At 55.0% G+C, this 27,655-nt stretch overlaps 1 protein-coding gene across 16 annotated transcripts in view; it reads right to left on the bottom strand.

Moving 5' to 3' along the window:
* The window catches only part of NFASC (neurofascin), a 178,376-nt gene that overhangs the window by 25,796 nt on the left and 124,925 nt on the right, over nt 1-27,655 (bottom strand). For 6 of the 16 annotated variants that reach the window (XM_081225480.1, XM_081225483.1, XM_081225481.1 and 3 more), the window contains 18 exons: nt 26,031-26,142; nt 25,408-25,592; nt 23,988-24,119; nt 21,171-21,314; nt 20,399-20,510; nt 19,937-20,103; nt 19,305-19,452; nt 17,896-18,020; nt 16,980-17,024; nt 15,628-15,729; nt 15,141-15,338; nt 14,251-14,321; nt 12,709-12,931; nt 10,609-10,724; nt 8,790-8,994; nt 7,494-7,616; nt 6,209-6,382; nt 3,796-3,810 (listed from right to left, as the gene is read on the bottom strand). In XM_081225480.1, the coding sequence (XP_081081606.1) occupies nt 3,796-3,810; nt 6,209-6,382; nt 7,494-7,616; nt 8,790-8,994; nt 10,609-10,724; nt 12,709-12,931; nt 14,251-14,321; nt 15,141-15,338; nt 15,628-15,729; nt 16,980-17,024; nt 17,896-18,020; nt 19,305-19,452; nt 19,937-20,103; nt 20,399-20,510; nt 21,171-21,314; nt 23,988-24,119; nt 25,408-25,592; nt 26,031-26,142 (2,397 nt within the window). The remainder of the gene's footprint in view (nt 1-3,795; nt 3,811-6,208; nt 6,383-7,493; nt 7,617-8,789; nt 8,995-10,608; nt 10,725-12,708; nt 12,932-14,250; nt 14,322-15,140; nt 15,339-15,627; nt 15,730-16,979; nt 17,025-17,895; nt 18,021-19,304; nt 19,453-19,936; nt 20,104-20,398; nt 20,511-21,170; nt 21,315-23,987; nt 24,120-25,407; nt 25,593-26,030; nt 26,143-27,655) is intronic. The other 10 variants (XM_081225475.1, XM_081225471.1, XM_081225484.1 and 7 more) reach the window with 5 other exon arrangements.

Raw genomic sequence — 27,655 nt, 5'->3', positions numbered from 1 at the left:
ATATATACACGGGCCTGAGAGATCCACAAAGCAAAGGTGAGCTCCCTCTCAGGCCTGATGCCTGGCAGCTCCCATGGCCACGGAACACACATAGGCTTTCCCTGCTGTTCTGAGCTGCTGGAAGGAACCCTGAGAAGCTATTTTGTCCATCTGGATATGACTGCTCTGCTCTGGCTCCTTATCAATAGTGTATTTTCTTTTTTTTTTTTTGCGGTACGCGGGCCTCTCACCGTTGTGGCCTCTCCCGTTGCGGAGCACAGGCTCCGGACGTGCAGGCTCAGCGGCCATGGCTCACGGGCCCAGCCGCTCCGCGGCATGTGGGATCTTCCCGGACCGGGGCACGAACCCACGTCCCCCGCATCGGCAGGCGGACTCCCAACCACTGTGCCACCAGGGAAGCCCTCACTAGTGTATTTTCTAATAATTTCTAGCAAGAGCAATGTTTACAAGGTTTCCCTTTGCTATGACTGTTTAAAAGGCGTCATCAAAAAACTGAAAATGCCTTTAAACTTAAATCATCCCACTCTGTGCAGTGCAGAGACGCGGGCTTCCCTTCTTATGTGCACAATGGTGCTGCATTTCCCAGCCCCCGGAAGCTATTCACACTCTCACGTGGGCCCTGGTCCTCATACAAGCAGGTACACACGCTCATGCTCACACAGGGCCTACAGCCAGGCCCACACGCTTCCCTGGGCGCTCCAGCAAGCAGCCCTAGAAACAGAGATGCTGAGACAGGCTAGGCTAGAGCGAGTTTCTTCCTGGGCCCTGCTGGGCAGAGACAAGAATGAGCAATGACTGAGGATGCTTCCACACTCTCCTCCCCTCCCTCTGCCAAGTGTGACAGGAGGAAGGGTTTTCTTTGATGATGGCTACCTAGATGCTTATCCTTCAGCTCAGCAGCAACAATCAGGTATTAGCGAGAGGGGACCAGAAGGGAGTGGGAGGAAAGGAGGCACTTCCCAGGCGTCCTCTCAGAGGGTCCCCAGCACTGGAGGCACAGTGGAGAAGACACCTTGGTTGGCTGAGGTCACAGCTGGTAAATCAGCATCCTCTCTGGCCTACTCATTAGCTGTGTCTAGTGTCCCAGGGTTGGACAGGGCCAGAGAGACTGGGAGGGCAGAGGCCAGAAGGCAAGGCTCTGAGGGAAGGGACCGAGGAGTCAGGTGAGTGAGTTGTTATAGGTGGGAGAGGAGGGCAGGTTTTCCATGGGAAACTGTCCAGCGCTCAGGTCTACGGGGATTCAGATGATTGCAACCCCTGGGGTGGGGTGGGGGTAGCAGATAAACGGGCAATACGGCCCAGAAGCGGGGCTTATAGTCAGAGTGGCCCACAGGCTGGACAGACTCGTTGCTGGGCTAGGGTGTCATCTTCAGCCACAGCAGGAACTATGGGCTGGAGAACCACCCTGGTCACTGCCCAGTGGAGACCACCAGCCTGGCGACCGAGAGTAATGGGCAGCCACAGTGGGCCTGGAGCTGGAAGCACAGGACCCCTACCTGAAGGCAGAGTCAACCTAATGGGTTACCTAATGCACACTGGAAGGCACCCCAGCTATGGCCAAAGGTTTTCCACCAGAGTTTTGGGCGACACCACGCAGGAGATGGAGAAAATTAAGACAACATGTCTCTCATTCATCTTTCGTTGCCCAGCACCTGCCCTGGAGCTGCCCACCAAACACTGGCAGATCTGAGCCGAGTCAAAGACAAGGACAGCAGTTTCCAGACATTCCAAGGTGGAGGGTTCAGGCCAAACATGTCCACCTGGTGCACGGACTACCCTGGCCAAACCACAGATGGCCAGGACAGATGGGCAGCAACCCTAAGAGACTGCAGATATGGGTACATGAGAGGGATTATCTTTACCGGGTGAGATAGGAACAGATCAGTGTGTGGGGGAAATGCCCACGTTTGGAGAAGATGAGAGGGAAGGGAGCAGTGGGCTGGACTCCAGGCCCACGTCACCAGTATAGAACCTGAGCGCCATCACTTCACACCTGCAGGTTGTGCAGGGGGTTCTTACGCATTTAAGGCTGGGAACAGCTGATGTTATCAGCACAGCTCATCTACCAAGATGCGCGTTGTGCCTCTACCACCATGTCACATGGAAGCTGGAGCCTAGGAAACACATCTGACCGATGGACAGAGGCCCTGGCACCCTCTGCACACCAGGGTGAGCTTGGATCTTTCCTAAACGAGAAGTAGGAAGTGGGGTGTTTGGAATTACATCCATCCCCCTCACACCTGCCACACACGAGAGGGGCAGCACAGACTGGCACGGATGCCCACTGAGCAAAGCATACTCCCCGCAACCAGATCCACTTGCTTTGGGTCCTGGGTGTCAGATGGGGAAGGTGGACTGCAAACTGCCTGACCAAAGAGCTTCTAGGTGATTCACGTGGTACCCTCCCTGCATCTCCCCTTCCATCTCCACTAAGTCGCTTCGGCTGCCCTGAGCACCTGCTATAATAGTCCCAGGGGAAACCCTTATGCAATCTTGAATCAGGAAGTTAGGGCCACTCCCAGACTGCAAGGATGGCTTTCTCCCGGTCTCCAGGCCCAGGACACCTCTCTGCCTCACATCCCAGCAGAGGTGGGGAGGCACTGGCCCCTGCAGGCCTGGGTTATTTGGGGGCGGGGGGATGGAGAGGACTGGGCGTGGGAAGGATGATGGCAGTGCACCACCCAGATCCGACTGGTGGAGCAAACGCAAACCAAGGAAGCAGGGTGCGCAACAGAAACAGAATCAACCTAAAATGGCGGAGCAGGGGGAGGTAAATGAGTGAAGGTGGAGGGGAACCAAACCGGGTAAGGTGGCGTCCTCTTCCTAAGCCAACCCTCCAGTTCCTCACCTGGCTCTCGGCTCTCCCTGCTACCTAGAGCCTGAGAAGGCTCTGGCAAACCCTTGCCCTATAGCCTTGGTTCCGCCTCAAAGGAGGGCAGCAGAAGGCACCCTGGGGCCCCTGCCTAGTTCCTCCAGCTTGAGGACCGGCCTTCGGTGGTGATGTTCCGCAAACCCACAACATGAGGACTTGAGACAAGGACCTTGGCTAGCAGGTCACCTCCTGCTCCAGACTTGCCTGCCCAGCTCCTCACTGTGCGTCCACTTCCCAGACCCCAAGAGTGGAGACTGTTCTTAACACCCAAGACTCTGAGAAGCTGGGTTTCTGAGGGGTGAGTGGGCAATCAGTGCATGGCGTCCACTGAGACTCCAGGTCCTGGGGCACCTGGCCCCATCCTGGGACATGCAGGCTCGTTCTCACTGACTAGAAGCCATGGTGGATGGCAGAGCTGGTGCCAGGCCCCATGCAGCATGCAAGGCCAGCATGCACGGCGTGCTCACCCCCAGGCCACCCTTTCAGGGGATGGCAGCCTGACCAGGAGACGGGAGCCAGCTGCCCCCACTCCTTCTAGGGCGCAGCTGGCCACCCAAAGGCTGTGGACCCTTTCTCTGTGCTCTGAGATGTCAAGCCTGGGCAAGGCCCCAGGTGGCTCAGGGGAAGTAATCACCGCTTCAGAGAAAGCTGCAGCTCCAGAGAACAGGTCTGCAGCCTATGCATGTGGGGCCCCTTCTAAGCCAACCTCCTTCTCTAGCGAAGGGAGGAGAATGTGTTTGATCTCCTCTGGTCCCATCCTCCACATACATCCTCCTGGAGAGTCTGGCTTCCCAACCACTGAAAGGGTGAGTCCGGAGCATGCTTTCACCCCAAGCCTCTCCCTCCTTCTCCGCTCTGGCTGGGCCGGACTCCACCTGAATTGCCCCATGCCATGCCCATTACCTCTGCTGCTGGTACGGTACCTGCGGTTGGAGCAGCTTCAGAACACAGCGCCCAAGATAGCCAGAGAGGGAGAGGGCGAAAGAACGAGAGGGAAGAGAAAACAGCACAGGTGAAACCACAAGACAAGCAATCACAGGACAGAGAAAGTTCTGGCTCAAATCTGACCCAGACGGTGTGGCCAAGTGCTGGTCACGGCCCTGAGGATGCCACCTGGTGTTCGGGGATCATGTTCAACTCCACTGGGGTCTGACACGTTCCTACGGAAAACTTTCCTGGGTCTTGGAAACCTCTCTAACACACTCGCTTCTGCGTCTACTCAAGGACATCTACGAGGTGGCAGCAGAAGCAGTCCACCTCGAGTGCTGTGTTCCCAGGTCTCTCTCGGAGGGTGTGTCCTTTCCTAGCTGGGCTGGGGTGAAGGAGTCTGGGTAACCCTCAGTGACGCCAGGAATTGAAGGCATAAGGTACAGGTCGTCTAGGAGGACATCAACGCCTGTCAAAAGCATGGTTCCTTCATCCCCAGGGGCAGGCGTTGAATAGTGCTGGGGTGGGGGGATGGTGAGGGGGAGCGCATTTGGCTGAACGCTCCCCACACCAGCTCAGCCTCGGAAGGCTGGGGCATGTGATGGACTGGAGCCTGGAGCCACTGTCCTGCTGCTCCGTTGTATTGTATGAAGAAACTCAACTGGGGACTGAGAGCCCTAAAAGGAATTCCTGAATTTGCCGCAAACCCCTAGGTTGAGAAGGAAGTCTCTCTTTGTTCTCTTGTCCCCTGGAGCTGAAGATCCTTCCCTGGGGTGGTCACTGGGGCTGGGCAACGGGGCTTTGTTTATCTGATGTTCTGTAATGGCGGGGGGGAGATGGGGAGGGAGAAGAGGCTCTCTGTATGTATCTCCTTACAGAATTAAGTAATCAAGAAAGTGCATCATCCCTGGCCTGGCCTTTGGTAATAGGCATATATTAACCACTTACTCGAAGTCCCCCAGCCCTAATAAATTGCCCAAGTCCCCAGGAGATTGGAAGGGTACACTAGGAGGGGAGCTTATTGTGTAGCTCACTCCTGGGTTACAAGAGCAGAGAGGTAGAGACAAAGCACTGTCAGCCTTTCTCTACATTCTGCCTGCCCCCTCTCCTCTCCGCTTCAGTGCTGGCCTGCTGGCCAGGGAGGTGGGGCCTGGGGAGGGATGCAGGGCTGCTCGTGAAGCCGCACTGGGAGCCTGGGGTAAGGCAGCAGGGCCTGGAAGCACTGCTCCTCTCCTGGGTTGGGGGTACGGGTGCTCAGGAGGTCCAGTCAGGCCAGGGTCAGGCCACCGGACCTCAGCCTTCTGGGGAAAGCACTAGACAGGATAACCTGTTGTCAGCTTCAAGGATTCCTCATCACATCAGCCCTCCTTTGAAGTCTTCCCTTGCAGAATCAACCCCCCTCCCCTGCACAGCCACTGCACTTCTGCCATCTAAACATACAGAGCTCATGGTGAATTACAATTAGATATTCCTCTGGATGTCCCTCCTTCTAGACTGTGTGAGCTTATTAGCTTTATATCCTGTTTTGGGTACAGCGTCTGGCACCTCATGTTGTGGGTGCTCAAGAAATGGCCTTTGCAGAGACCATGGTACCTCTGGAGAGGCGGAGCCTCCACCCGCTGTCATAGGGGATCTGCCAATATCGAGGCCTCTAGTGGCTCGCCCGCCCCAGAGGTTCCTGGAAGCCAGAACGTGTGCAGATGGGCCTGGAGCCCCCTCTAGTGGAGTTCTCAGGCAGGCGCAGCTCTGGGGCGGGGTGCGACGCTGCTAGATGCCAGAACCCAGGAGAGGAACTCCTGGGCTCTCTCTGTGGAGCTGGTTTGGCAAAGGGCTGTTTCCAAACCCCCTTTCCTCTCCTCAGCCTGACAACTCCCTCAGTTCAGGCTGCAAGGAGGGACGACACCTCCTGCTCTACTCATGATCCCGGCAATTAGCTTCAGTCACAGCTGTCCCCCTCTCTCCTGGGCGTCACGCGTCCTCGAGAGAAGAAGGGGCGCCCCCAGAGCCCTCACGGGGCGGTCTCCATAGCACTGCCGCCTCCCTCACCAGGCGAGCATCGTCACTGCTCTTTGGAGTTTGTGAGCACAGTGACTTCCAGCACGCTTTCTCTCATCCCCTCAACTCAGCTACGATTCACACTCTCTTCCCTATCCCCCCACCACAAGGAAAGATGACAGATGTTAAGTAGCTGAGCAAGTCAAGGCCAAGTCGGGAACCAGGTCTGACTGCAACAGTAAGAAGATGTGTTTTCCAGATCCATCGCCGGTACCTACCTCTCGGCACACAGCGTGGCTCCCTCCTCTGGAGGGTTCCAGGGCCTTCAGCCTCTCCATCCCAGGAGGCCGGGCGGCCTCTAGGCATCTGAATTCCCCGGCACCATTCGCCCCGAGGCTGCCGCAGTGCACCTACCTTCATTCGGGGGTGCTGGTGACTCCTCTGTGACTGCTTCCCCAGAGCCCACCTGCGTCCTGGCACTGAGGGAAAAGCGGTAGCGCGACACGGGGTCTGCTCTTTGCATCGTGAACTTGGTCTGATTGGGAGAGAAGTTTTCCACTATCTGCTTTCCTACTTTGGTTCCATTAACTGGGGAGAGACAGGTAAGTGGAATTGAACTTTAGCAACATTGACCATGATGGGTTATACAATCTGCAGCTGGAAGGACGAAGCCTTCCCGACTCTGCTGGGAAGGGAACCCGTGGAACCTGCCCGTGATCTTAAGGACTCAGGGGAGGGAGATGATTCAAAGGCTGACGGCTGTGCAAGAACTCCTTTCCGGCTTTTTGATGACGCACCAGGGTAACACTTTTTCACTGATCTCATTACGCCAGCTCAGTGCAAAGTTATGTGGCTGATTCTGAAAGATTCAATTTTTAATCCTCAAGCCTTTTCAACAAGGACAGAACTTGAAGTTCCTTTTTTCCTTTCAAACAGAACTAGGGCAAAACCACTAGAGCTTTTCGTTGTTAATGCCTCCTTTGTAAAAGGCCTCCTTTGTCAAATACCTCAAAGGGGGAAGGTCAGGTCCAGAGATGGATTCAGAACCACATACAAGCACCCAGTTGGCTATTAAAATCCTTAACAGCACAATACCTGTCCTTTGAGCTTCACACTGAGGCACAACGTCACCCACTTTAGAAGACTTAAAAGTTTTTCAAATGAATGACGCTCCTGTCCCTGCCTGGTGAGGCTGAACTCTTTCGGTGAGGTCATCCAGACCCAGGCTCCTGACTGAGCCACTCCAAATTCCATGGCAGCTCTACATACAGCTGCCTTACCATAAATGGCATCTTATTAAGGTGTCCCCAAGTGTCGGTGTCGTGTGGATTCCTAAGCACGTACTATCTGCCCCATCGGATGGAAGGTCCATCAGGTAAGGAAACTTCTCTCCTAGACTTGTAGGTGTTAGAGACTCTAAGATTCCTGAGGGCAGGGGTTGAATCCCTCATCAAACCAGAAGTCCCCTTTGTCTCACCGGGCCGACTGGAAGCTCCCTGCAGGAGGAGGTGTGTCAGAAGAGCAGAGATTGGGTCTCACTTGCCTCCCCTAACCCTACAGGAAACTTTTCCCCTGGCCCCTCTATCCCTCCACAATGACCTCTGTACCCATAGGCTTTCTACCTTGATTCCTTAGGAAAAGTGTTGAGAATGGGGTTTCTGATTCTCAGGTTATCCAAGAGAAAGAGGGCAGAACGTACAGGCCACGTATTTGAGAGTATATCCAATCAGGATCCCATTGGGGTGTTCTGGATGATCCCATTCCAGGTTGATTGTCTCCAGGTTGGGCTGCCGGACTCGGAAACGCCTGGGGGCACTGGGTACTTGGGGAAGGAGGAGAGAGTGGGGGAGATGGGGGAGAGAAGAGGGGCGGGCAAGATGAAGAAAACACAAAAAACAAAGCACAAGTATGAAGGCATTGACCTCTGGGCAACCCCCGTGCTGGATCACTGTTAAGCCAGAACCCAGAGAACTACGAGGTGGCCAGCGCCCATCGCCCCATCCAGGATGGCGTTTCCCCAGATCTAGGACAAGCACGGCTCAGACTCGGTTTACATGGGGAAGAAGCCAGTCAAGTTCTCCTTTAGCCACTACCCTGGATTCAACACATGTTAGGCTCTGATCCTGCAAAGAAACCCCCAAGTTGGGCAGTCATTCCCAGGCAGGGAACCGGTTTTAGCCGTTTGGTAATAGAGGCTGCAGTTCCCAATCCTCAGACAAGGATTCTCACCACTGGGTCCAAGCATCAGGCCCTGGCCTCTGGGCTGAGAATGCCGGGTTCAGGGGTGAAGAGAGAGAAACCCATGATGGAACATGTGGATGGTGCCAAGAGCATGAGCAATGGGGAGAGGCTGGTGATGAAAACCAGACGAGGAGGGGAGACAGGAATAAAGAAACAAGAGGGGAGAACAGAGGAGAGGACAAAGGAGGAAGAGAAGAAGAATGGGGAAAATAATAGTTAAGAAGGGAGAAAGGAGAAACAGAAGAGGGCAAAGCCACTGCCCAGCTGGTTCAAGAGGGCTGGCAGGAAGAGGAGATGCGCCGGGACCTCGGCAGGTGTCTGCCTCCCAGGACCGGGGCGCCCACTGCAGGGCAGTCTCTTGACTATAGTGGTGTAACAAGAGTGAAGGTCCTCGGGTATGGTAAACCAACCAGGTGCCTCTTGGGGTCAAGGTGCCTGAGCTCCCTCAGGAGGTGGTAGGCAGGCAGCCCCGCCTCCCGCAGTGCCCTCGGGAGTCCGTGTGCACATCCCGTCTGGAATCATGGCCGCAGCCAGCACAGTCTCGTCTTGACGTACAATCTCCCGTCAGGGCGACCGCCTTGGTGACGGTGCTCCATGAGCACGGCGGCGCTGCTCAGCTCGCAGGTCATCCCTTCTTGAGGTCAGGCAGAGGTCAATTTGTGTGGTCCAGGCCGAGCCACGCTGGAGCCGCTCAGGGGCACCTGGCCGCGCCACCCTCGACCTGCCCTACCCAGGGAGCTGCGGCCGGACCTACCTCCTTCCGGGGTGGTGAACTCCTTGGTTTCACTGCGAGGCCCATCGCCTCGCCCATTGACCACAACCATCTCCAGCTTGTAGTTACTGTAGGGGAAGAGGCGGGACACCACGCCACGGAGGCGGTCGCCGGGGAAGCCGGCTTGCTGCCTCTTCTGAGACACCCACAGGCTCTTCAGCAAGCTGCTCTCCCTCCAGTAGTAGGCCTTCAGGACAGAGGCAGGCCGGTAAGGGTTCGGCCAGGCAGAGCCAGGTTAGTTGTTAGTGGTGGCGCTCGTGGTGACCGGTGTTCCCTTTGCTGGCCACAGGCTCCAAATCCCCAACGACCTCGTCCCAGAGAGGGCTGGGGGTGTCCTGACAGTCCCCATTCGTTAGCCACTAGCGAGTGGGAATTGATGTCAAACAAAATAAGAGTTTTTGGTTTCAATCATTTTCTGAGCCATGTCGCCTCTCTGGGGAACAGGCAAGTCAGCCAAACTTACAGCTGAGCGGCTCCGTCTTGAGACTTCTTTCCAAGCTGGGGATAGGTTGCTCAGGGAGTCCGTGCCAGAACCACAGATTTGAGCCAAGGGTCCAGGCACGGAAAGCTCTTTTCTGTGCTCAAAGACCGCATCACCTTGAGTTAGATTTAGTATGGTTTAGATTGGCAGCGGGCAGGAGTTGAAAAGCAGCAGGTTACCCCCGGAAGTCTGAATATAAGAAAGGGTTGATTTAATCCATTGAAGTCCAATGGTTCCTTTTAATACTGTTTAAAGACCTTTAGGATAGTGACATGGCCAAGCCAATGGGAGACCAGGCTGTGGGGTGGCAAGAGCTTGGATGGGATGGGACGGCCTGTGCAAGGCGGTAGTGTCACAGGTACAGTCGAGAGAGTCTGAGACATGGGGTCTGATGAGCAGTGGAGGAGACGCCCCAGGTCAGCTGTCACACGAGCATCACCCGGGGCCTCCAAAGGCAAGGTAAGGAGGAAGTCCAGACTTAAGAGGGGGACCCAAAGGGAGCTTTAGCCAAAAAAAATCTCTAGGCAAGTAGGTTAAGAGTGCAAGTTGGGGAAGATTTAAGCATATATATCACCTTGCCTTCCTTCCCCTACCTACCAAATCCATTTCCCGAGAAGAGACTGGCTCCCTCTGAGTGCCCCCAACTGTCCATCAGCCAACTCTCGATGACCCCTAAGCCTGTGTTACCCCAGGGCTACAGCCTCCCCAGGAACTTTTTAAAAAGAGCTACTCATCAGGGAGAGCCTTGCATACCCTGGGTTTTCTCTCCCTTCCCTTTCAAAGAGAGAGATGTCAGGGATGGAAGAGGTGGCCAGGGGAAGCCAAGGGCCTTGATAATTGGAGTTGGCTGTGACAACAGGGAAGGGTTTGTACCCTTCTAGTGGCTCTTCCGGTTAGTTGGGGCTTCATGAAATCAGACTGGGAGAGGCAAGCAGCCCAGCGGGGGCCATTAGGAGAGGGGAGGGGTGTAGCTCAGCGGTGCCTCAACACTGCTTCTGAAGATACATGTGTGTCCACACACATGTATTACAAGCATAATGTGCTATGTATGGTCAACCCAAACCCAACACCCTTCACATGATTTTCTGCTGAGCAGAATCTCTCAGCATACCCGGTGCAGGATACATCTGGGTGTATATATATTTTTTCTGGGTATATTTTTGAACAGCTAACCCTAGACATCATCTTCTTGAACCAACTCTGGATCCAACAGCTATCCCAAGGGACCCCTTCCAAATATCTTACGGCCCGCATCTGCTACCCCCTCGCCCTGGTTAGCGAGCTGGGTGGTTAGACAGGGCTTGGAGCTGGCTTCCTCACTCGGTACTCTCTGAGCTGGCCCTGGACCGTGTCGGAGTAGACGCGGTTCCACTGAAGGCTGATGGCTGTGCTGTTCAGGACTCGGATTTTAACATCAGTGGGTGCAGCCCTGGGATCTGCAATGTGTTGGGACAGAGAGTTGGTTATGCAGGCGGGGCTGGGCCCCCGACTCGAGAGTCCCCTCCGACTTGTTCTCTGCTGGCCTGCACCTCCGGCCCACTCTGGACACTGGGTACTCCCTGAGGGCAGGGGCCATGCCTCCTCCACCAGCCTGGACTTGGAAGAGTGTGGGGAGGCTCAAGACAAAAGGGCGGCCTCACAGGTGGAGGGCTCTGCCTACACGTTTAGAGGGCAATTATGTGCAACCGTCACACAGAGTCTCTGTTTGCCTCTCCATCCCATTGGCCACCCTTCCCCACCCTGCCTCGGGTCCCGGGAGGCTTGTCCTCTCTGGACCGTGTCAGCGGGGCTCCCCTGTTCTCAGGCTTCCAGATGGGTCTGCCCAACAGGCGGCAGCAACAGGAGCTCCCAGGGCAGGAGAGGGAAGATGGTATCTATTCCCCTGGCTGCCTCTTTGCGGGGAGGCAGGATGGCAATAGTGCACTCTTCTACACAAGGGCAGCCCTCGCTGGCCACGGTGACTCGCCCGCCGCCAGCCCCTCAGGGCCCGAGTGGTATAACAGCATCCTGCTGTCGCTGGCCCTCCAGCTGGTTTGCTGTACCTTGCTGTTGTCCCTCTTAACTCTGTCCTCACATTAGAAATAGTCCCCGTTGAGTGGCATTTATTTCCTGCCAGGGCCCTGCAGGGAACGTTACCTACAGACTAAAGACACCCTAACCAAGTTCAGGAAAAGATTCTGATCCTGTGACTACTTGCAAAGGGAGGGCCACTCCTCCCTCCCCCATACTGGTTCTCACCCCCGTTTTCTCTACTCTGCTGCAAAAGCAGTTGTGCTCCATCCTCTCTAAAGCACCTGCCGCAGGGGTACACGGATGCGATGGAAACCGTGAGGTGGTCCGTGAAGTCCATGGCTAGATGCTCCCTCTTCCATACTTACCCTCCAGTAGTCCCTACCGTCTTCTGTCCGGAAGTGTCTGCCACCATGGAGATGAGGAGTGGGACGGACGGAGGGCCTGCTGATCCCCTCTACTTATCTCCCAAGTGGGTCCAATACATACTCACTTCCAGGGAAGGGCCCAACCCTCACTTGCTCCCGTCTCGCCGTTATGAACCCCGCTGGCGCTCCTCCTGACCCCGGCCTTGGCCCCTGTGACCCTGCTCCTCCCTTCCTTCTGGTCACCTCACCCACCTACATGACTTCTTCTGGGATCAGACCCAAACACACCAGGACATGGATTGCCCTGACCAGGAGGGGCATCACCAACCCTCCTGCCTTGCTCAAAAGCCTACAAGATTGATGTGCGGGGGGCAGAGAGGCTACCGCCATCTGGAAAACCAGGCACATACTTCTACACATATGCCCAGAATTGTGTTGATCTACCCAGTGACAGCCTCCAAAGAACTTCTCTTTTTATGTTCAATTCCAAGGGCTAAGAGCAACACTGGGAATGTTGCAGTGCCTGGTTTGGAGCATTCCAGTCTGGGGCTCTGTGGACCTTGCTCCCTCAAGGATTCCCCTGGGGAGCCCAGGAGGAGTCTGGCCTGTGACCCTGCTTCTGGTGGAGGTGTCTAATTATGGCCTGTTGGGACGGATGGTCCGTGGTACTAGCAAGCCCTGGCAGTAAGGTAGATCAGAAGGCCTGGGTTCTATTTTCAAGCCTGACATTTGCTATTGTGCAATATTGGCAGGGGTTTCCCTTGCAGGGCCTCAGTTTTCACGTTGATAAAGTGAGAGTATTGGACTAGGTGACTAACAAGAATACTAACTAGTGTTCAGATGATACCATCTCTGCTCCCGGCATCACCTGGGGCCTGTCTGCTCTAGGTCACTGTAGGGGATTTCTCTTCCCTGGGAACCGAATGTCCTCCCAGGATGCTCTCGGAAGACCCCCGACCCACCCTGAGGTTCCTGGTCTGTGAGGGTGGCCTGTGCAGCCCAGCCGTCAGGGTCCTGGGTGGGGACAGGGGAGGGTACTCACAATCTTCTCCAGAGTAACCGATGACAGTGTCTGGTTCAGGGCCCTTCCCAAAGTCATTTTCTGCCTGGACTCGGATCTCATAGGGCACGTAGACAGGGGTCTGCCCCACCACATAGCGGGAGCCCCACACAGTGACATTGTTCCAGGTCTCTCGGGTCTCTCTCCGCCGCCACTTGACGATGTAGCGCAGGTTGGGGCCAAAGGCGGAGGTGGCGTTCATCGGCTGAGCAGGGAGAGAGATGGCAGGAGTGGAGAGGGTGCAGGCGAGGAGCCCAGGCCACCCACGGCTCGCACCCTTTCTGTGCCAGGTACCCTGCCCCAAACTGCCCAACAGCGGCCAGACCCCTGGCAAAGCTGGGGAGACCACGGCCCCCACTCTGAGTCCCCCCGGAGCCTGGAGTCCCGTGAAGCCAGCAGCATCGAGATTCACCACCCAAGCCCTAGTCCCTCTGATTCCACAGCCAGCCCCCTTGGCAGGTGCCCAGGGAGCGAAAGCTTTATTGTCGACAGGACTCTTTCCTGTGATGGAGCAACCAGGAAACAAAATATGGACAGTGATATAATGGCTCCAAAGTCAGAAAGGGGTGAGTTTGCTTCAGGCACAGCATGCCTGCTGCCAATGAACTCAAAATTCCAGATTTCAGTCCTACTTAATCCTTGCATGTCTGTCCTGTCCTTCCCAAAAGGCCGGAGCTGGGAGTGAGCATAACTCTGTTTTTGTTCCGTAGGGGCCTGGTCCAGGAAGCAGTCCTCCGGGAGCCTGGAATACAGAGCTGTAGACCAAGAACCGACCCTTGCAAGGTCCTGCAAGACGAGTCCCGGTGTCTTAAGTCTGGGCTCAGCCCAGTTGCCAAGGCTGCTGTGAAACCAGGCTCTCCGAAGACGGGGATGGTCGTGATTCCAAACTCTGTTATCTCCCTGTTTCCATTACTCACGTCAACAGCACAAAAATGTTAATATTTCAGTGGCTGAATTTGCATCTCTTAGACTTGGAAGGGGTTTGGAAAAAAGTCATTTTGAGGCCACATATCCCAGTTTTGGTTTGGAAAATGTGGTCAGTGAGCCGAGATGAAGATGAGCTTTTTCAATCCTGGCCCGGAGGACATCTTTTGAGTCACCTTGTCCATCCTGGACTTACAGATGGCTGGCACTGGAGGACCACTCAGAGGCTGGTCTCTCCCCACCACTCCCAGCAATCTCCAGTGATGGGCCCCCAGAACACACCAAAGCGAGGTACTGGTGTTTGGGCTAAATCTCTCCTACAGACTAATCTAAATTTCTCCCTCTTCTGAAGAAGCCCATTGATCCTGCAGGACTCTCTCTGATTTTGCCAGACTGACAGTCTCTGTTCCTTGGTCATCTCTGCTCCTGTCTCCTGTCTTAAATGTTGCTCTTAGACATTCTCCTGTTTGGTTTCTGGATGCTCAATGCAGAGACGAGTAGTCCCCGCACCAGCCAGGTAGTCTGAGCCACCCTGCGGCCTTGGAGTCACAGGGTTGTAAAGGGCAAGCCCATCACGGATGGGCTGCGAGGGGCTCTTACCGTCCACGTGATCTCCATGTTGTTCTTTCTGGTCCCCTCTCCCTTCACATCAGAGGGGTTGGACTCAGGGGCTGGAATCCAAATGGATGCAAAGTTCAAGTCCAGTCTGTGCATTACCAGGGCACAGTAAGCACCCTCTCTCCCCCAGCCTGACTGGTCCCTTCTACTCTCTGTCTTTTCTCAGCATCTCTCAACACACTCTGTCCAGTAAGCAGCTGAACTCGCTCTGCCACTTTCTCGTATGGGTGATGTGCCTTCCTAGCTAAGATTTAAACCCCCCAAAGCAGGGATAATTTCTTTTGAATGTTAATCCCTTACAAGACAGCATTTATCATAAGGCTTTCCACACTTTAGATGATCAGTACAGCCAACTCAATGTGGATTATCCCCTTTGTGGATTATCCACTAAGTATGTTTAATACAAGACTGGTTTACCCTGGCATTCAACATTTTTGGGGAGCATCTCCACCCTCAATGAACCAGCATGATTTTAGAAATCTAAACATTTCATTACCCAAGTGTGTTAAGAAACCTGGTGCAACCCCAGATGATATATTTCTACTGCAAATCTTTGCCATAGCTCTTCCCTTTAAAGCAGAGCATCAAGAATTATTCATAGTATTAGTAATAATAAAAATAACAGTTAACTTTTATTGTGTGCTTGCTATACGCACATCACGGTAAGTACCCGAATCCCATTTTCAAACGTAATCCTCACAACAGCCCCATGATGGAGATGGTGTTATTATTCTCTGTTTCACAGATGAGGAAGCTGAGCCTTGGAGAGGTTAAGTAACTTGCCCAAATTCATGTGGCTGGGGACCGGGAGAACTCAGTCTGAACTTGGGGTACCTGGCTTCAGCACCTCCCGTTAGCCCTCAAGCACTCACGTGCTCCACTGGTTCGGTAGCGCTCGGACGGGAGGCTGGGATGGCTGCTGCCCACCTCATTGATGGCAATGACCCGGAACTGGTAGTTGACATAGGGGGACAGCTGGAGGATGGCTGAGTTGACACTGCCTGGGAACTTGGAATGGTCATGCCAGACCCCTGGCTGGAACTGGTCCTCTTCAAACTGGACAATGTAGTCTGAGGGGGCAAAGGAAGACAGGGCTGTTTGGGGAGCTGAGTTAGTGAGTTCTTTCTCAAGAGCACTCCTTCACGGTCTCCATTAGTCTTTATAATCTCCCTTGGGTAGACAAAGGCACAGGTATTCTTCCCAAAACCCAAAAGGGAAACCAAGGCCTCCACACGTTCTGTCAACAGGCCAGGGCACACGTCAAGTGAGGCCGAAGTGGGACCAGAAACCAGGACCATGCCTCTGGCTTCCGGGCTGCCGTCCCTCTTTTCTGGACAGTAGCGCAGGGCCCCGGCTGACCTGTGATGGGGCTGTTGTTATCGTCCCCCGGGATCCAGGTCAGTCTCACGCTCCTCTCGGCCAGGTCGGTGAGCTCCAGGTCCCGGGGTCGGTCTGGCCGTCCTGGCAGCAGAGGGAGAAGACACCACGCAGGCCTCCAGCGTTAGAGCCGGCCCGTCCCTGTGCTGGCCTCAGCCCTGAACACTGTCCCACGGACAGGACTCTGGCGGGCTGAGGTCACCACCACAGGAACCAACCCCAGCCTGTGCCGGAGGGTCAGCACAGGGACCGCCCCCTTCCCTCAGGGTTCAAGGAAGAACAAGGAGAGAACGCCAACTTCCACCGACCCCCCCCCCCAAAATATCAAGGAGTGCAGGGCACAGGGAGAGCTGGGACCAACCCACCCCATTGCTGTGGATGTTCTCGGAGTGCAAGCATTTGGGAAATGCTGCCCTTTGCATTAGACCCATGTTCACAACCTTTAGGAAAACTGGTGAAGAAGTCTGGGATTTTGTCTCATTTTCTCATAATTATCTTCTACTCAGTGTGCCGAGGCTCTGAGGGGGCAGGAGCCCGGGGGGTGTTGGGAAAGCTGAGCAGGGCAGACCAGTTAAGGGAATAGAGGGGACAAAGACGGAGGACCAGGCCAGGGAGGAGACAGGGACTCAGTCTAGAAGTTTCAGTGCTGGACAGGACAGAGGCCCTAACAAGGGTGGGGGCAGCACCTCTTTGGGGCTCCAGTCTCACTGGATTTCCTAAGTGTGTGTAAGTGCCCTCCTGGCCTGGGGATAAAGCCATCTGGCCACTGACTGGTGAGGGTAGGCATGAGTTTTTTCTCCTGTCCTGGCTCCTTGAACCAGCTATTTCCACCTTTTGGCTGGTTACTGGAAGGATCTGGAAGGTGAGTCACCGGAGCCCACATTCATGTGTGTTGCACACGAATGTGTGCAGATTGGAAATGGGTGTATAGTAGATGTGAAAGGCTGCAAAAAAGATGGGCCTACAGATAACTCAAAGCAAGTGGGTTTCCTGACTGAACACACTTCAGAGGCTAAGCTGGGGGAAGAGAACAGGCCACCCCAAGGGAGTCGTGGGCATGGCCAGAGGTAAGGGACTGGCGACGCGGGGAGCGACAGCCGGACTTTGGAGCTCAGTCTGTGAAAGGAGCAAGAAGCCGGGAGTCGGGCTGTGATGGGCTAATAAGGTAGGTGACGTGGGCCTCTTGAGAGGAGTCAGATTTGGCAGGGAGCGGGGCAGGCCGCCCCTTGCCTGTACACAGCACTCCTGTCCAGCAGCGCCTTCCTCCTCCTAGACTCCTCCCTCCCAGACACCTGGAGTGCTTGGCGACGGTCCCCGGGATTAGTATGAATTACCTTTGGGCAGGGCAGCCAAACGGTTAGTTGGAGTGGCCTGATCAGCTGCAAAGGTAAGATGGGTTATCCAGGTTAGCAGGTTATCTGGGGATAAAGGTGTTCTCGAAGGGTGGGAATAGGCAGCCAAGGCTTGAACAGCCGCCCCTGCACAGCTTCACCCCTCCCCCACTTCCATGGAGGGTACCCCACCCTCACAAAGGCCTTCCTGTCCTCCCTCCACAGCTGGGGGTAGACACCCTGGGTCCTTCCTATCCTAATGCTACGACTGTGACTGGGCCCACTGTTCCCTGTGACAATGCAGGGACACTGCTGAGGGACGGGAGTGCCCTGAGAGTTATGGCAATAGGGGGCCCGGAGACAGCAGAGATGAGGAGGTGATTTGCTCCCCCGGACGGGAGAGGCTACGTCCCCAGGTCTGGGATGGCTTAGTATTTACAGTCTGGCCTGGACACGAGGGCAGGACAAGACAGGATCATCTGAAATGCACAGCACCCTGTGAAATCCCATCAGGAAAGGGGTGCAGAGAGGAAGGCTAGCAGAGGGTGTTGGAAGGACAAACACAAAGTTCAGTCTTGCTTCAAGGATGGATCGTTTTAATTGACTTAGTGGTTCAGAGTTAGCTGTAAAGTTGGTAAAAATGATCACAATGAGAACCCCCTGTCCATTTCCCTCTCTCCTTCAGGCACCTTTCAGGTGAGGATTTGGGCAAGTTAATGATTCCATTCAGGAGGTAAGGCAACCAGCACAGCTTGTTCTGAAAAGAGCAGCTTCCTAACCCTTAAACCAGGAGGCAGGAGGATCACCAGGCCTGGCTGGCTCGCTGACCACAGGCTCTGCCCTTGGAACCGTCCTCTGCTTCTCTGGCCTCGGGAAGTAGGGGGTGGGGATCAGCGCCAGTGTGGGCAGCGGCAGTTACCTAGCACGGTCAGGTAGGCCTTGGCCAGGTCTCGGTCCAGCTCGGTGCTGGCAACGCACGTGTAGCTACCCTGGTCCCGCTCGGCCACACCAAAGATGGTCAGGGAGTCCTCTTCCTTCTTCATCCTGCAAAGGTACCGGGGAGGGGTTGGGAGGAAGGCGAGTAGGGTGACAGTGAAGGGGGCAGGCAGCAGGAGTGCTGGGCACTGCCCGGCTGCTTTCTCCCTGAAGTGGGGACAGTGGGTCAGAAGGGAGGAGGCGGCGCTGTAGTCTGGGCTGGGCCGCCGCAGCCCCTCCTAGGGGACGTGAGGCTCCACCTCAGTGCTTCAAGAGAGGCAGGGTCTTCATGTCACCTTGAGCACTTATGGTGCTTGCTGGAGGGGACAGGAAAGTAGGTGGAGCCAAAGCGGCCCTGGGCCATATTCACTGTCCTCAGTTCCCGCACTGGGTCTGCTCTCTGTGCCTTTCCTGTGCTGTGCTCCCCTCCCGGATTAGGGCACAGTTAGGCCCACCCCCCAAAGGCAGGTCTTCTCGTACTTCCAGCTCTGTCTTCAGCCCAGATTGATGCCCAGGCTCAGCCCAGGTGCCCCGGGCTCCTCTGCACTGTCTCCCATAGAGGGAGGAGGGCACCAAAGAGCAGGGCAGACTGTGAGCATGGCTGAGGGCCAGAATGCCTGCACCCACCCGCAGGCTACGCCCCTGCAGAAAACCAGATCATCACTGGAAACAGCTGGTACCGATGTTCAACCTGCCCCGAGACAGACGAAGAGTCCGAGGGGAGGCTCGGATCAGCCGTTCTTAACCCTAGCTGCACATTACAAACACCTGGGGGGACTTTTAAACACTATCTATGCCTGGGCCCTCCCTCAACTCCAATTAAATCCGAATCTGGGATGAGGGATGGATGGGGCAGGCCTGGGCCTGGTAAACGGTCCCAGGTGCATTAAGGGCGGAGAGCGCCATTAACCACGAGGGTTAGAGTCTGCTCGGCCAACCCTGCCCTCTGCTGGAGAACAGGAGCACTGCAGGCAGGGCTGAGAGGATGGGGAGGGAGTCCTGGCTGTGAAAAGGAGGCAGGGAAAGGATCAAAATAAAGGGAGGAGGACAAGAGAAGAAGTGAGGGAAGAGAGGGAGAGAAGTGAAGACAGGAAGGCGTGGGAAGGAGAGGAGAAGAGGGAGGGAGGAGGAGGAGAGAGAAGCAGAGCCCTGACGGGGGAGAGGGGGAAGCTGCCGTGGGAGGGGGGTCTCGCCAGATGTGGAGGGAGTCGCTGAGGCTGTCACGCCCTCCTCAGCAGTTCCCCAGTGACACACATGGCACAGGTTCCCTGTGTTCTTCCATGCATCCCCAAGAGCAAGGGAAAAGAAAACGCCCAGAGGAGCAGCAGGAAGGAAGGAGGGAGGAGCAGAAACCTGTTCCCGATGTAGAGGGGCTCGTCATCCTTCAGCCAGTACACCGTGAGCTTCAGGGATGGGTCGTGCTTCACGCGACACTCCAGCTGCACCGTGGTGCCCCTTTTGGCGACCTGGTCCTCAGGCATCCGGTAGATCCTGGTGGGGTCTGTGGGGAAGCCCCCGGAACTCGTCTCTGCCACCCCACGCCCGTGCGGCCACACAGTGTGACATGCATGACCTCCAGGTTAGATGGACCACGGAAGTGGCAGAAATAGGATTCGGTTACATGAATGGTAGGGGACGCGCCTGGTATGGGGGGATCCCAAACAGTAGCCAATCCCCAAATCCTTTCTCTCCAGCTCAGGAACATAGGACGTATTTGCTGGGGTGGTAGTGGGGAGCTGGTGTGGGTAACAGGCGTCCCTGCCTAAGTCTATTTGGACCAGGCTGGTGATGACTCAGTGCTCGCAACACCAGGCCAGCCAGAGGCCCTGGCCATGAAACTTCTACGGAGAAGACACACAGACCTGGAGGGAGGTCCCATTAGGTGTGGCACATTTTCAAAGTGAGTGACACACATGGATAACCTTGAGGAGATGGCTTCCTTGCCCTCCCCACCCCTCCCTCTACCTAGCAACTCTCTCCTTTACCTTTGACCTCCAGGCGGACCTGGTTCTCAGCTTTGCCCAGGATGTTGGTGGCAACACAGGTGTAGATGCCTTGGTCCTCTTTGCGGATCATCTTGATTTCCAGACTGCCGTTCTCGTAGACATGGTAGTTGCCACCATCCAGGTTGCTTCCTTGCCCATTCTTAAACCTCACAACAGAGCAGCAGGACACACAGCATACTGAGAAAGGACCGGCCCGGGGGGCGGGAGGAGCCCCGAGCCCTGTGGGTCTTGCCTCCGACCACTGGGTGGCCTTGGCAGGTCTCTGGGCCTCGGTTTCTTTCTTTGCACAATAAGAGGGTTGACCCAGCTGATCTGCCACCTCCTCCCAGCTTCAACCCTTTAAGGCTCCCAGGACTTGCTGAATACCTCTCACGGGCCAGATGGAATGAGAAAGGCGAGACAGATGACCCCGTGGGGGAGGCCTGGTCTCCTGGAACTTACCATCGGAGTGTGGGGATGGGAGACCCAAAGAACGGGCAGTCCAGCCGCGTCCGGTTGTACAGGATCACCCTGATGAGCTGGTTCCGGGGTGACAGCATCCGAGGGGGCACGTCTGCAATCCCCAGAGAACTGACCTTGGGTGGGGAGTCTTCCTCTTCCTCTTTGTGGACCAGTCTTATCTCTCTGTTCCTTCTCCTCACAGCAGCTTTCTCAGTACCAGTGTACCTTCCCCCATCAACCTCCCTCCTTTAAGAAGCCTCTGAGGATTAGGTGAGGAAGGAGGAAGCTTATCCATCTGTCCTTCACCTACCCTACATCCAGTCCAGCTTTTGCAAAGGGTTCCCCCCAATTTTCCAGCAGCTTCTATACCTGCCCCTCCACAGCCCCAAGGCTTCTCCTAGCTGCACCTGCCCACTGCCCTCTCCCTGCTCTGGAAATGCCACGAACATATTCAGGACTATTTCCCACCGAGACCATGGAAAACCCAGGGAGTGTCAACATGGACACACCAAGGAGACAAGACGGTCCCTCCTCTCATCAGGGGAGGAAGGGGACTGAGACTGACTTTTGGCATGGAATCAACTCTGTCTGCACATCCAGCTCTATGGATTTTAAGTCCTCCATCCTCCCCGCAAATGTCATTCTGGGTCTCCGTGCTTCCCCCATCCTGCCGCCCTCATACCCCACCAGCCTGGTCAATCACCGGAGAAGAAAGTGTGCCCAGGAGGTGAGCAAGGTCCAGGCAGGCGAGCGGAGGGAGGGGTGCACTCACCCAGCACGCTGACGAAGGCGTTGGCCAGCAGGTAGCCGTGCTCGTTGGAGGTGTTGCACTGGTACACGGCCCTGCTGCTGATCTGGGTGTCCCGGAAGATGATGGTGTCCCCGGCCACCTCACGGTTTGGGTTGGGTGGTGCCGCTACAGTCGGAAAAGACACTCCTTGTGAGAAAGGGGGAGGGCAGGGCGAAGGGCACTTGGGACTCTGGCCAGGACTCCCTGGTAGGACTGGGGTGCTGTGGAGGCGGTAGCACTGGGCCAGCTCAGACCCAGCTTCCGGCCCACCACTGCCTAGCTGTGTGGCCTGGGTCCATCGCTGAGCCCACTGGAGTTTATTTCTCAATCCATCCGATGGGAATAGGAATCCCGGTCAAACCTACACAGCAGCTGGGCAGCTGTGGTTGACAGCATAAGCTTTGGAAACAGGAGGGGTTTGAATTCTAACCACACTAGCTGCCGGCGCTATTCAATGGCTCTGCACTTCAGTCTCCTTGTCAACTGAATGGGGATAACATACCACCTTGTGGGGCTCTTATGAGGATGACCGGAGATTCTCTGCATGTCATTAGCAGAGGCCTCAGCACATACTGATTATTATCGTTGTTATTATTTTATTTTATTTTATTTTTTTGCGGTACACAGGCCTCTCCCCGCTGTGGCCTCTCCTGCTGCGGAGCACAGGCTCCGGACGCGCAGGGTCAGCGGCCACGGCTCACGGGCCCAGCCGCTCTGTGGCATGTGGGATCTTCCCAGACCAGGGCACGAACCTGTGTCCCCTGCATCGGCAGGCAGACTCTCAACCACTGCGCCACCAGGGAAGCCCGTTGTTATTATTTTAATTCAATGTGCATATACTCAAATGTGTTTTGAAAAGGATAAAGCAATATCCAACTAGATGGGACCTACCACCTTCCCATCCTCTGAGCAGAGGACTCTGCAGACGTTCACAAAGTTAAATCCGGAAGTCGATGCCTGCTGAAAGCTGAATGAGTCCCTGTATTTGCCAAAGCTACCTGATCTCCCCAAGACGAGTGCACACTGAGAGGACAGTCCCTGCTGCAGTTCTCCTGGTACCACTGGCTGGGGATGCAGAGAGCAGGGGCTGGGGAGTGGCCGTGGGGTCTCACACCTGTCCCCGTTATCACTCCAAGACCCAGGGCAAATCAATAACTCCTCTGGGCCTCATTTCCTTCAGCTGTCAAATGCGGAAGCATCACTCCCATCTTTCCCCTACTCTGAGGAAGGTTAAGATAAGAAAATGATAATGAGATAATGAGCTGTACAAATAAAAGTTTTTTAGAAGTGTAAAGAATCCCTACTTCTCTCACCTTTCACCACCAGAAGGTGCCTTTCCTCTGTAAGATTTCGGGACTGAGCCAGATGACTTGGTTTGCGTGATCTAGGAACTCATCCAGGATCACTCAGACCTACCACAGAAGTCAGCAGAGAAGAACCCAGGGTCTGGCCCCGTGGGCTCCACGCCACAGATAGCAAGTCTGAGCCCGGAACTAGGGAATCAGCAGGTGAACAAAGCCGAGGTCAGCATCCTTATCATCCTTCCGGAGTCTCCACTCAGCAAAAAAGCACAAAGGAAGCCGATGCCAGCAACTTTAAGTCTCCTTGCCCGGCAATTCCCACAGACCAGCTTTCCTCCCGGTCACTCCCTTGGGGGACGGGGGACCTTTCCCTGGGCCAAGGCTCAGCTGTAAATCCTGAACTTTGCATTTATTTAATGGTGCTGTGAAGTTTAGAGCCTTTGTTTGCTTTGTCCCCAAACTGCTACCAGGACAGGGAGAAGGGCAGAGGGCAGGCCGTGTCCGTGTGTCGCTCGTATCCAGAGGCAGGATATTTCCTGGGATAGGCAGGGTAGGCATATTGCATTGTCACAGCAGCCCACAGCTTCCCCACTCACTAGCCATGTGACCTCGGGCAATTCCCTGCGCCATCAGAGCCTCATCTCCTCATCTTTAATGTTTGAGGTTAATGAGATAAGAGGAATGCACAGTGCCTGGCACACAATAAATGTCTAGAAAGGTGCATTCTCCTCTACCTGTCTCCCTGCCTCTCCACCTGTTTCTATCAGCTGTTGCTTGTGAGTTAGGCTCTGAGCTCTTGCCATCTATTTTTGGCCCCAACGGGTTGAAAACATTGTTTGCATTTCCTCTGACCCCTTAGAGAAAGTAAGGACAGGACACTTAAAAAGTAAATGCAACTGGAGTGACTATGATGTGAAAAGTTGACCTCTGGCTGGAAGGATCCCTGGAGTCACCCACTCCGGTATCTGGGTGGGACTACATCTTCCTGACGTCTGTGCGCACTCAGTAACTGCACTGTGCATCTCTGCTCTCACAGGGAAGTTTTCCCTCATTTCTGACCATATCTTTCATGTTGTCGCATAACCCTGCCTCTTATTTTGCCCTCGGCAGAGAGAGGGACTTGGGTAAATGATGGAAATGAGTTACCGAGCTCTCCTCTACCTCCTGAGCCCCAGCCATCACTCAGAGCCTATACTCTCAGGAGATACAGGCTGAGGTCTCCAGCCCTTGAACCGGGCTCTGTAGTTGGAAAGGGCAGAAAGCAGAAATTTACAAAAAACCCCAGGGAGCAGAAATCCCCTAAACATGGGAACATAACCACAGGCCTTCTGTTCTCTCTCACACACAAATGAGGCAGGTTTCCTGCCTCTTGAGATGTCCAAAGAGATGGGCTACTCCCTCACTTCTGCTGCAACAGGGCTGGCCCACAGGGATGGGGAGCTGGATCCTCTGGCAGGAGACAGGGCAGAGGCAGGCGGGAGAACAGTGCGTTACTCACATTGCAAAGGTTCTCCATTCACCATCCACTGGACGGTGGGCTTGGGGTTCCCGTTGGCTCGACACACCAGTCTCCCGTCCTCGCCAGGAGCCAGGATAAGGTTCTTGGGTTCGTCCAGCCAGTAGGGAGCAGCTGGAAGACAAGGACAGGCATAGGCAGGGGTGTCAGATGACAGGAGCAGCCAGAAGGAACCAATGGGCCCCCTCTAGGAAGGCAGGAGCCCCCGAGTGCCAGCCCCAGGCCCCCGCCACCTGCCCAGGGCTCATCCTGATAGGGTGACAGTCTAGGCTGCCTTTGGTCAGCTTGGCACTACAGATGCTGACTGATTTATTTCAAGTTCACAGAACAAGAGTTCTAAACTGGGGCTCCCTGAAGAGCTGTTAACAAACATGGGTGCCAGGGCCCATCTTCGACCTACTAAGTCAGAATCCTCGGGGATGACTGGGCGGCCAATGCGTTGAGAGCTCCCCAGGCTCTCGTGGTGTGCACCCAAGGGCTTGAGCCAGGGAGGGTGGTAAAGTAGCAGGGGTTGGCCCTCTGGATTCCTGCTGTTGTTGCTGCAGGATCAGACCATTTAGTAAAGGCCAGATATTCATTCTTTTAGACACTAAGCTTCGGTTAGAGCAGACGCTCTTAGCTGGCCACCCCTTCCAATTTTCTGGAAATGTTTGTGAATATGTGGATATGGATTTTTTTTGAGAAGAGGGTCCTTTGGATCAGAGTCCCAAAGATCTTGAAACCCCAATAAAGGTTAAGAGCCCCTGGTTCGAGCGTGGTGCTGAAACCAAGGTCACAGGTCAACCTGAGCCTGTACTAGGAAAGTTCTTACACTGTGGTTTCAGACCTCATCACCCCAATCATCCATTCAGCCCACCATTCAGACTGAGAAGTGACTAGTGCACCCCCGCCACCCGTGGTTGGGACCCCCACAGAGGCATGTGCTCTGTTGCCTACAACAGCTCAGGTGGCCCATCTATGCTTTGGGGGGAGGGAAGTGATTTTCTGAAAAATAATTTGGGCCATGATGACTTCCCATTTTTGAAAGAGAACCATACACAAGTACAGAGACAGCACAGGCCTAAGACAACACACCGTGAACAGGACTGTGAAATGAAAGACAGAAAGGTTCTGGGTGATCCAAATAGGCCACAGGAGAAAGTGCACCTGCTGGGCAATGGTCAGGGCAGATTCCCTCCCTTAACACCTCCCTCTTTCCCCCTCCCCTTTTACACACACACACACACACACACACACACACACACCTGGGGGTGACACCATTCCTGCAGGACACTATTGCCACTAATCAGCATGCTGGACATTTTCCCCACTCACCCTGCCCTCCAACCACCCTGAGAGAGAAGGGTGGCCATGGAGTGTAGTGCTGGCAAAATCATCGTAATGAGAAATACACACAACGTACCCTTTACTCTCACCGAGATCGTGTGCCGGATGCTGCCCATCTTGTTGGAGGCCAGGCAGAAATACTCCCCGGAGTCTTCCTCGGACACGTTGGTGATACGCAGGGCCTTGTTAAAGTTCTCAAACTTGGCCTTGTCAGACGGGAGGTCCCCACCTTTCTTGTACCATGCAATGTCTGGTGTTGGGCTAAGAGGGACCAGGCGAGAAACAGGGACTTATCACTAAATGTGGCTCTGCTATTATTGTATGGAGCCCGGGACACCCAGGTATCCTTAAAGTGTACTCGGGCCCAGGAGGATGCATGTCCTCTGAGAGCTGATGCCTCCTATGCAGAGGGGATGCTCAGCCACAGGGCACCTGAGGGACTTAGCTAAGGTCACAAGAGGGTCTAACACACATACAGAAAGCCTAGTCACCTCCTTTCCTCATTACCTAAAAAAGAGAGGCGGCCAGTGGGATGGAGATGACTATGATTTGCATCGTCCTCACTAGGAGCTGTTCACCTCACTTTTTGCATCACCACAACGCCCTCCACCCCAAAATGTGGCAAGAACATAGCATGCACAAACCCCCAGCCCAGCCTCCTGGAGGGTGGCCAGAAGTCGGGGTGCAAACTGTACGTACACCCCGGAGGCGATGCACTCCAGCAGGAGGTCCATGCCACGCAGCACCATCTGACTGCTCGCAGTGCCCTGGGGATACATGAAGCTGGGTGTTCTTTCTGCAACTCCTCGGGCTGAAACAGGATGGAACAAGCTCTCGTGAGCTTATTGCCCAGAGGGCTGACCCAGCTAGGCCAGAGCTGTCAGGCTAGAGAGAAAGGTTATCATGCCCTCTTGCTTACCCCCTTACCCTCAGAGGCACCAAGCCCCAGACCCTCCCTGCTGAGACCACCCCAAGGGCCGGGACATCATTAAATGAGGTGTGTTAGGAAGCGCAGGGCTCCTCGGCCCCACCAGCACATGTGTGTGAGCAGCTCTACGTTCTGACAGGATCTGCCAAGAGGAGCCCAGCCCCCCTCCCAGTTCAGTAAGCCTCTCTGGCCCTGCAACGGGGGAGGAGTTGCCTGAGCAGCGAGTAGTCTATTCCCCGAGCATCTCGTGTTGGGATCCGGAGGCCAGCACGGTGGCCCCCAGGGAGGCCATCTCAGCAGCAGTGGAAGAAAGAGAAGGAACATCTTGGGGCCACAGGATAACCTGCTCTTTGGGACCCTGGAGACAAGGAGCTGGGATGAAGCCACGGAGACTCAGATGAACAGTCAGAGATGCGGGGAGTATTATTAATGGTTTAGCAAAGACATGGAGAGAATTAATGAACAGAGATGACAGGAAATCACTTTGGGGCCAAGACCATTCTGCTTCTTCACTAATGACTCTGGAAGGGGGCTGGGGAGGAGGGTGTTAATTGGATGTGAGAGACTGGGGGAGGGGTGAGAGGCAAGGGGCAGCCAAGATGGAGGAGGCGATCTGCAATTCAACTAGGCTGGAGCAGCCGCGGGGTCTGGAATCAATGACATGCACACAGCTTTTGGAAGCCAGATGGCTCACAAGAGAGCGACGCTGTCAGGGTGGCTATTTCCCTATGGAAGGGGTCATGCAAGTCTGGGGACACCCCAGCGCAGTGGACCCTACCTTACCTCAGCCTCACCTCTCCCTCAGGGCACAGTTCTATGGAAGCGGATAAGATGGGACGGAGAAGAACAAGGATTTTGCAACCAGGAACCACAAAGCAAAGGGAAACTGGAGCAGTCACCCCTGCTCAAAAGGTGTATGACTGCAAACAAGAAGAGTTAAAAATAGAAAGATAAGCTGGGCCTACCCATGGGTTTCATGGGTCTTCAACTCAGCTGGAGAGGTGAGAGCTGGAGGGGAGGAAGGGCTGCCAGGAGCTGGGAGCCCTCAGACATGCCTGGAGGGAGAGCGAGGCATTCTTCCCGGCAGGAGTCAGGTAGTGTTACTGGGTGCTGGCAGAAGGACAGAGTGGCAGGGGGAACTCTGTGTCTGTGACATTGCTGGACTTAGTGAGCTAGCTACTGGCTGGCTGGAACAGCGGGGCTCCTGTCCTAGGGGCACCCAGCTTCTCTCCGTCAGCCTTCAGGGGAGTGCGTTTCATAGAGTTGGCATCTATTTTATCCTTCTGTCAAGGGGAAGAACTGATGAAATGTGGAGGGAGTTAGGCTACTGGCACAATATATGGCACATATATCGAGTGTTCAGTAAGTGTGTGTGGGATGAATAAATTCAAGAGGA

This window comes from Mesoplodon bidens, assembly GCF_964165515.1.
Source record: "Mesoplodon bidens genome assembly, chromosome: 2".
Taxonomy (NCBI): Eukaryota; Metazoa; Chordata; class Mammalia; order Artiodactyla; family Ziphiidae; genus Mesoplodon; species Mesoplodon bidens.
This window is presented reverse-complemented; position numbering and strand designations above follow the sequence as displayed.